This window comes from Pseudopodoces humilis, chromosome 1 (genome assembly GCF_049639895.1).
Source record: "Pseudopodoces humilis isolate 2021_Gansu_Grassland_sample_001 chromosome 1, ASM4963989v1, whole genome shotgun sequence".
In the NCBI taxonomy this organism is placed as follows: Eukaryota; Metazoa; Chordata; class Aves; order Passeriformes; family Paridae; genus Pseudopodoces; species Pseudopodoces humilis.
In genome coordinates, this window is record NC_142200.1 from 148,211,786 (window position 1) to 148,219,912 (window position 8,127).

An 8,127-nucleotide genomic window follows, 5' to 3' on the forward strand; every position below is an offset into this window, starting at 1 on the left:
AAATAGTTAAATGAGAAGCAAAACTTGCCTCGGTATCCTCCAGTGTTCAGTGAGCTGCTTTAGGACCTATTTCAGCCTTTGATTTACTGTGGCAGCAATTTGTATGATTTTCTCTGACCTGCCTTCCTAACAACACCTGCAGGAACTGAAAATATGAGAAGTCTTTACACTTGTCATTTTTGTCATAGATTTGGCTGAAGCAGGCCAACAGCTGTTGTCTGTGTTAGGAGAAAGCTAATGGTGCAGTAACAAAAAAATAAACTTAATTTCCTGGTTGAAATGGTGCAAGGTGTAGGATCAATGAATACATTACAGAATGGTAACATTTACATCTTTCTTTCTTTCCCCTGAGCTAAAATTTATTTCTTTCACATCTCTATGAATGTGAAAATGTAGAAAAAAATAGTAGCACTCAAAACGGGCAGAGAAATTGTTGCAGAGAAGAAACTTAGTCCATCCAGAATCTCCCTGAAATGGTTCAATAGATGAGTTACAGGCAATATCCCTGGTTTTATTGATAGTCCAGTGCCTGCTTTGTGTGCTTCCCTTTTTCTCTATGATGTATAGGCTTCATCCTGAGAGTTTCCCATTTAACTTTGCTTCAGGCTGTTAACCACAGCTAAATTCACTGTGATTCTGAAAATGGTTGCTTTTAGTGTACATGTAGTAGTTTTATTATTAATGCAAATTTCTTTTAATGGGTGTGCTACATGTTTCTTTCGTCTCTGGGGTTTTCCCTGGCTCCTGTAATCCCAGTCTCAGAGTCAACCAAGTGATGCAATTAAGGAAATAACACTTGTTTACTGCCTTAGCTTTTAAATTATTTCTTTTTCCTTTGCAGGGAATTCACTGTTGAAACTGAAGGGAAAACTTTTCTATTAACAAAGGACATGGTTACTGTGAAGAGATTTCAGAAAACATTACATGGTAAATTTGAGTCTTTGTTGTTTCATCATCATCAGGATACACTTTGAGTATGAACTTTATTGATAGCTTTGTCCTGTAATATTTTAACACAGCATAGGAAAAATGCCAAATGTAATTTCCTTGAAATTTAAGAGTAGGAAGGTTTTTGGAAAGTCAGTGACTGCATCTCCACAGAGTTTTTCTCCTGATACAGGAAATGGGGCTAGAAGGAAACTTTCCAAAATGCATGGATTTAGTGCCTCAAAGAAGCCAGAAAAAGGACCCTGAGTTGTTTTTTACAGCCTAAATATGTACATGAGCTAAGTCCAAATCTCTATTTCAGGTATTTGTGTTTAGAGCAGAAGTGTTTAATCCCTTATTTCCGTGTACTCATCTACACCTAACCAGACTTCTGAGCAGAAAGCACCAGCAACCACGTCCTTTTCTTGTGTCCAAACGCATTTTTAATGGTGATGTATGTTATTTTGTGTTCCAGTGGAAGAAATCATCCCAAATGTCATTGAGCCCTCGTTTGGCATTGGAAGGATCATGTACACAGTGTTTGAGCACACATTCCGCATCCGGGAAGGAGACGAGCAGAGAACGGTGAGTGTCTCTGAGGCTGTGGCAGCTGCAGGCACCTGCCTTCCCCTGACATCCAGGGAGAGGGCTAAAACAACACTGCACAATGCCCTGTAGAGATGGCAAAGCCCAGGTGGGCTGTGGAATTGCTGTTTTGCCAGAGTACATGTCATTTTTACATGAGAGCATTCTGAGGCCATGTGTGCTTGAGGCTCTCGCTGGATTACTGGCAAGGAGGTGAGAAATTCCTCCTTCTGGACCCACACTTGGCAGTGTTCCATTGCTCAGAGAAAGGCATATCTTCAGTGTTTAATTTCCTTTCTTTCTGCTGCTTTTCCTGGAATCATACTTGTGTGCAGCAGGATGGGCAACGTTTGCTCAGTCCCCTGTGAAATTCAGCCTTCTCTGGTTCTGGACATCCCTAAAAGCTTGGCCTGAAGCTTTGCTGTAGCAGGGGCCAGAGGGAAGGGTTTGTTACATACAGAGCTTCCTCCAGCCAGTGCCCAGATGCGGTGCTCTGTGCCATTGCTGGTGGCCCATGAGAGGCTGGTTGGAAACTTGGTGCTGATTCCTGCTTGTTGTTCCTGGCTCCTGGACTGTGTTCATAAAAAAGAAATATAACATAATAAAAGCACTTCTTGGTGTCTCTGGGATCCATAGGGTGTTTATGACTGGGGGAACAAGGTTCAGGAGCCCAGAGTTAGGACACAATTGACTTTGAGTCCCAAACTCCTGAAGTAGAAAATACTGGATTCACCTTCCTTCTAGTACCCTTTTACTTTTTATGTAGCCTGGGCTGCTTTATATCGTGGTACATCTCACATGCATTGCTTCTGTCCCTTTTATAGCTTGCTGATTTCCAGGAAAGATTTTATTATTTTTCCCTCACTTCTGGGATATTTTTATTTTCTGAGGGTGTCTGTGAAGGGTTCTGAAAACCTTTTTGCTGCATATGCTCCATGTGTGTGGAGTCTCAAACAGGAAGTTTGGTTTAGACTGTGCAAAAGACTAAATCTCCTGGTAAGACACCTCCACCCTTATTTTTTCTGTAATTCAGATGAGGTTAAAATTTTTCAGGAGTGCTCTAATAGACCTACTGTGGTAGGAGGTAACATTTGGCTGTCAGGAGATAAGGGGGAGTGGAGGCTGAAGAAAACCAGTCCTGCTCCAGTGGTGTGAGATGTCACTGCTGATGTCTTAGAGTAGGCCAGAGACTCCCCCAGAACATTCACCCTGTCTCCAACCTCAGTAAGAGCTTATTCTCACCTCCTGAGAGTCTGATCTGACCATCAAACTTGTATTTACACAGAATTCACAGAATCACTGGGTTGGAAGAGACCTTCAAGATCATTGACTCCAACCCAGCCCTAACACCTCAACCAGATCATGGCACCGGGTGCCACATCCAGTCTTTTGTTAAACACATCCAGGGATGGTGACTCCACCACCTCCCCAGGCAGAACATTCCAGAACTTTATTATTCTTTCCTTTTTCCTAAGATCCAACCTGTATTTCCCTTGGCACAGCTTGAGGCTGTGACCTCTCGTTCTGTCAGTGCTGCCTGGAGAAAGAGACCGACCCCACCTGCCCACAGCCACCTTTCAGGGAGCTGTGGAGAGTGATCAGCTCACCCCTGAGTCTCCTTTTCTCCAGGATAAACACTCCCAGCTCCCTCAGTGGTTCCTCACAGGGTTTTGTGTTCCCAGCCCCTCACCAGCCTCATTGCCTCCTCTGGATGTGCTCAAGTGTCTCAAGGTCCTTCCCAAACTGAGGGGCCAGAACTGGACCCAGCACTCGAGGTGTGGCCTCAGCAGTGCCGAGCACAGGGGGAGAATGAGCTCCCTGCTCCTTTGGCCACACCATTCCTGATCCAGGCCAGGGGCCACTTGCCTTCTCGGCCACCAGGGCACTGCTGGCTCGTGTTCAGCTGCTGTCACCAGCACCCCCAGGTCCCTTTCTGGGTACAGTCCAGCCACAGCATCCCCAGCCTAGAGAGTTGCAGGGGGTTGCTGTGGCCAAAATGCAGCACCTGGCACTTGGATTTATTAAACTTCATCCCATTGGGTTCTGCCCATCCATCCAACCCATCCAGGTCTCTCTGCAGAGCCCTCCTCCCTTCCAACAGATCAACAGCACACACTCCCAGCTTAGTGTCGTCTGTAAATTCACTAATGAAAGACTCAATACCCTCATCCATGTCATCAGTGTGTTCTTGTGCTTTTCCTTTTTTCCACAGTATTTCAGCTTCCCAGCTGTTGTAGCACCGTTCAAGTGCTCCGTTCTTCCTCTGAGCCAGAATCAGGAATTCATGCCTTTTGTCAAGGAATTATGTAAGTGTGTTAAGCACTTTGGTTCTGATGGGGCTGTGCACTGGGAAGAGAAGTCTCTCAAAATAGCATTGGGATCATGTGGCTCTGCAAAGTGCACAGGGAGAGTTGTCGACCTGAACCAGCTGAGTATCCACAAGCTTTGGGTATCCATCAAACTCTTCAGCTGTACCCAAAAAACCCACCACCACCACCACCACCTTCCCTGTGTTGGTTTGGAGTGTAAAAGACATTGCTTTTTCTCCTTCTGTGTCAAAAATAAATCTTTCCCACTGCTTAGGAGAAGCTGGACCAGTGGGGGTTTTTGTTTTGTTATTGAAATTCACTTTGCTTTTATTGGCCACCTAATTTATTGAGTCTGTCCCAGAGCTGCTGAGCCTGCAGCCATTCTGTCAAACTTCCCACAAGTAGGGGGCATCATGGTAAAAGATAGGGACCATAAAACTGAACAGATGAAGGGGAGGAACAGGGGTTGCATCAGCAACAGGAACAGGTTTTGCTGTCAGCACCAGTCTGCCTGGGACTTTCTCTCCCTGCGCTGGATGTGCCCCTCACACCGAGGCTGGGGTTTGGAGTTAAAGCAGGATCGTGGCACTGCTGACAAGGGGAGAAACTTGGTGACTTTGCCTTTGGGGCGAGAGTTACGGTGCAACGTGGAGAGCTGAGAGAGCAGGGTGGGTTTGACCCTGCGTTCCTACAAAGAGTGGAACGTTGGATGTTCTGTCAGAATAAACCTGGGACTCTGAGATGCTGCTTGCACCCAGGACAGGCGGTGCTGGTGGGGGCACCGGGAGCCTGTGCTGGGGCCGTGTAACGCCCCCTGCTCTGTTCCCTGCAGCTGAAGCACTGACCAGGAACGGCATCTCCCACAAGGTGGACGATGCAGCGGGGTCCATCGGCCGGCGCTACGCCCGCACGGACGAGATCGGCGTCGCCTTCGGCATCACCATCGACTTCGACACCGTGAACCGCAGCCCGCACACGGCCACGCTGCGCGACCGCGACTCCATGCGCCAGATCCGCGCCGAGGTGAGCGCTGCCAGGGGCTGGCACCACGTGTGCTCCTTCTCCCCTGCTGATTCTGACCTGCTGCTAATCCTTGTGGGAACTGCCTCCAGCTCTGGAGCAGTTTAGCTGTTTTAGACAGAAGATGCTGGCCCAGCTGATAAAGTGAGCAGAAGCTTTTGTTTGTCTTGCATGCAGAGGTGTTGCTCCTACCTGAAGGCCATGCCTTGTGCTGATTGCACTGCTCTTTGGAGTGGCTCTTTCCAAGTGAAGGCTGCTGAGATAAAGCAGTGACTGGGTTGTGCCTGGCTTTCAAGGGCTGGGCTGGGTATAATCCCCAGGCACCAGAAGGCAGAGCACTGGGGTTTGCCTTGCAGCTGGTGTTGCCTGTGCAGCACCAGAGGAGCTGATGAACCACTGCCCCAAAGCTGCGTGTGCCCTAAGCACGCTCTGCCAGTGTGGCCACAGTGCAGACTGAAATAGCAAAACCTTGCCTGTGGTGGGCTCTGCCTCTGCTCAGAGCTGGAGGTCTGCAGTCCTGGGGGGTTTTTCAGGTTTGTCTTTTCTCCCTGATGCTCTTTTTGCCTCAGGCACAGTAGGAGGTGGTGCTCACCTGTGAGGCTGTGTTGTAGCTCCACAGAAGCAGCTGCAGTGCCTGGGGCTGCTGAGCAGGCTGGGGTTTGGCTGGCTGTAAAAGGCAGTGCCAGTTCCTCAGGGCACCCTTCTGTCTTTCTGTCACCTGGGTGACCGCTCACTGCCAACCAGCAGAGATGAGACTTTGCTCTCCTTCAATTTCTGCAAATTTTCAGCTTTCTGGCTGATCCTTTGCACCATGACAGTGTGCTGCGAGGAGCAAAGGAAAGGCAACTTACAGCTTTTCTTGTGCTGATCTTGCAGTAGGTAGGGCCTAGCTGAATCCTGGCTCACAGCATCTTTTTGATGTGTATATTGGTTTGTTTTGCCCTTCCCATACTGTAGCACAACATTACTGTGCTTTGGTTGATCTTTTCCCTCCTGGATCAGCCTAATAACAGATAACAGATTGATCTAAGGTGTTCTAATTAATGGTTTTCTCCCCAAAAATTATCATCTTCCAGGAGATAATCTTGTACCTTTTCTACTGCTGTTGTAAAAATTACCCACATCCCCAAATACCCAGCTTGATTTTGGTGACTTTGTGTTTCTTATGTTTTTGTGGCTTTTCCTGCAGATCTCTGAACTTCCTGCCATCATCCGAGACCTGGCCAATGGTTATCTCACCTGGGCTGATGTTGAGGCAAAGTATCCACAATTTGAGGGACAAGAGACTGGCAAAAAGGACACAATAGAGGAATAAAGAAAAGGACCTGAAGTAAAATCCTGTCAAAATGTCCACTTTTTACTGTTCATGTTAATATGAAATAAACTTACCGTGTATTATTCAAGGCTGCATTCTTCATGCACACAGGGAATATTTGGGTATTTTTCTTTTCCTCAATTGCTGACTGGATTTAACTTTAAAAACTGAAATAATTGCAGCCCGAGCTGAAGGTGTTACAAATAAATCCACCATTGTGTATGCCTGTCTCTGTGTTCCTGCAGCCTTGTGCTTTCTTTAGAAATGCCCCTTTTTTCTCTCATTTTTGCCCTCCTGCTTAGGGCTGTGGTTCATGCACTGGCTTTCATCCGGGTTTGGCTCATCCTGGACTCTGGTGGAAGATGGTCCCAGTTGCATGGGCTGTGTTTGTGAAGGGGTGATCACAGTGCCAGTCCTCTTTTCTCCACTGGTTCAAGCAGCCACCTCAAGAGATGGCTTCAGTGCTCTTTTTTTTGGTGTTTAATGTCTGTATTTCTGCAGAACTGAGCATTTGCACATGGGAGAACAGAGCAGGGGTAGAAAATGCTGTTCCAGTTCTTGCTCCTGCTGGACACGGTTGGTTTCCTTGGCTGAAGGAGTGAGCAGCAAAGAGCTGGCAGGGTTGTTTTTTCATTCAATGTCTTCTGGCAGCAAGGGCTGAAACCAGAGACTGCCCTGAGCAGGTGGGAGAAGAGCCAGGTACCCTTTCACTTCCCTGGGCACTGGAGGCATTTAAAGCCCTGTGTTGTCATTGGACCTTGGTTTTGGGGACCAAACCCTGGCCTGGGCCAGGTAGGGGAGGCCTCACACCTTGTCTTGCAGGCTCTCACCCCACAGAGAAATCCCTGGGCTAGAAACTTTCCCTTTAGAAGGTTGGGAAGTGTTCTCCATGTTTTCACTTGGGTTTAAACACTTATTTAAAGAGGAGTAGAAAACAGGAATCCTGGGATGGTTGGGGTGTGAAGAGATATTAATGATCATGCAGCTCCAGCCTTCTGCCATGGGCAGGGCACCTCTCACTATCCCAGGCTGCTCCAAGCCCTGTCCAACCTGGCCTTGGACACTTCAGGGATCCAGGGACAGCTGCTCTGGGCACCCTGTGCCAGGGCCTCAGCACCCTCAGGGAAGAATTTCCTCCTACCACCTCATCTAAACCTACACTCTCAGCCATTCCCCCTTGTCCTGTCACTTGTGGTTCTTGTCCCAAGTCCCTTTCCAGCTCTCCTGGAGCCCCTTTAGGCACTGGAAGGGGCTCTCAGGTCTCCCCAGAGCCTTTTCTTCAGGTGAGCACCTGCAGCTCTTCCAGCTTTTCTCCATACTAAAGGGGCTCCAGCCCTCAGAGCATCTTTGTGGCCTCCTCTAGACTCACTCCAGCTGCTCCATGTCCTTCCCACGTTGGGAGCCCCAGAGCTGGACACAACACTGCAGGTGGAGTCTCACAAGGACAGAGTAGAGAGGAAGAATTCCCCTCCTTGCCTTGCCTTTGATGCAGCCCAAGTTTTACCTCTAATTTACCTGTGTGCCCCACCTGTCAAAGCCCGGTAACAGAATCTGAGGACTGATCCTGACCTTTCTGCATCCCAAACTGGGATTTGGCTCTATCAGCTTCAGGTGCACAGATCCTCTCTGGGAAGCATTAGCTGTGTTAGCCCCTGGCATCAGCAGGTCTGACACTCGGCAAGGAAAGGCTTAAAAAAAACAAAGATGCAGAAGAGGACGCTTGAAACCATCAATGGGATTCATGTGACTGGAATCTTTCTCTGTGCTGGCAGCTGATGCCTTCTTCAGCCTGGCTGGCAAACAGCAATTAGGGAATGTTCCTGAGTAATTTCCTTCAGTTTTAGCTAAACTTCCCCAGTAACAGATGGACCAGGGGCACTGGAGAAGGGCAGGAAGGGCTCTCCAAAGCCATCAGTACTTTGAGGTGTCTCTGCCTTTGAAGAGTCCCTGAAATGATGTGGGTTTTGAGCT

At 48.1% G+C, this 8,127-nt stretch overlaps 1 protein-coding gene across 1 annotated transcript in view; it reads left to right on the forward strand.

Annotated features, from left to right (window-relative positions):
• Window positions 1–6,385, forward strand: part of GARS1 (glycyl-tRNA synthetase 1) — a 23,664-nt gene extending 17,279 nt beyond the window's left edge. The window contains exons 13-17 of the mRNA XM_005527778.3: window positions 842–927; window positions 1,403–1,512; window positions 3,725–3,818; window positions 4,654–4,844; window positions 6,031–6,385. Coding sequence (XP_005527835.2) covers window positions 842–927; window positions 1,403–1,512; window positions 3,725–3,818; window positions 4,654–4,844; window positions 6,031–6,156 — 607 coding nt within the window. The 3' untranslated portion in view covers window positions 6,157–6,385. The remainder of the gene's footprint in view (window positions 1–841; window positions 928–1,402; window positions 1,513–3,724; window positions 3,819–4,653; window positions 4,845–6,030) is intronic.
• Window positions 6,386–8,127: the final 1,742 nt, after the last annotated feature.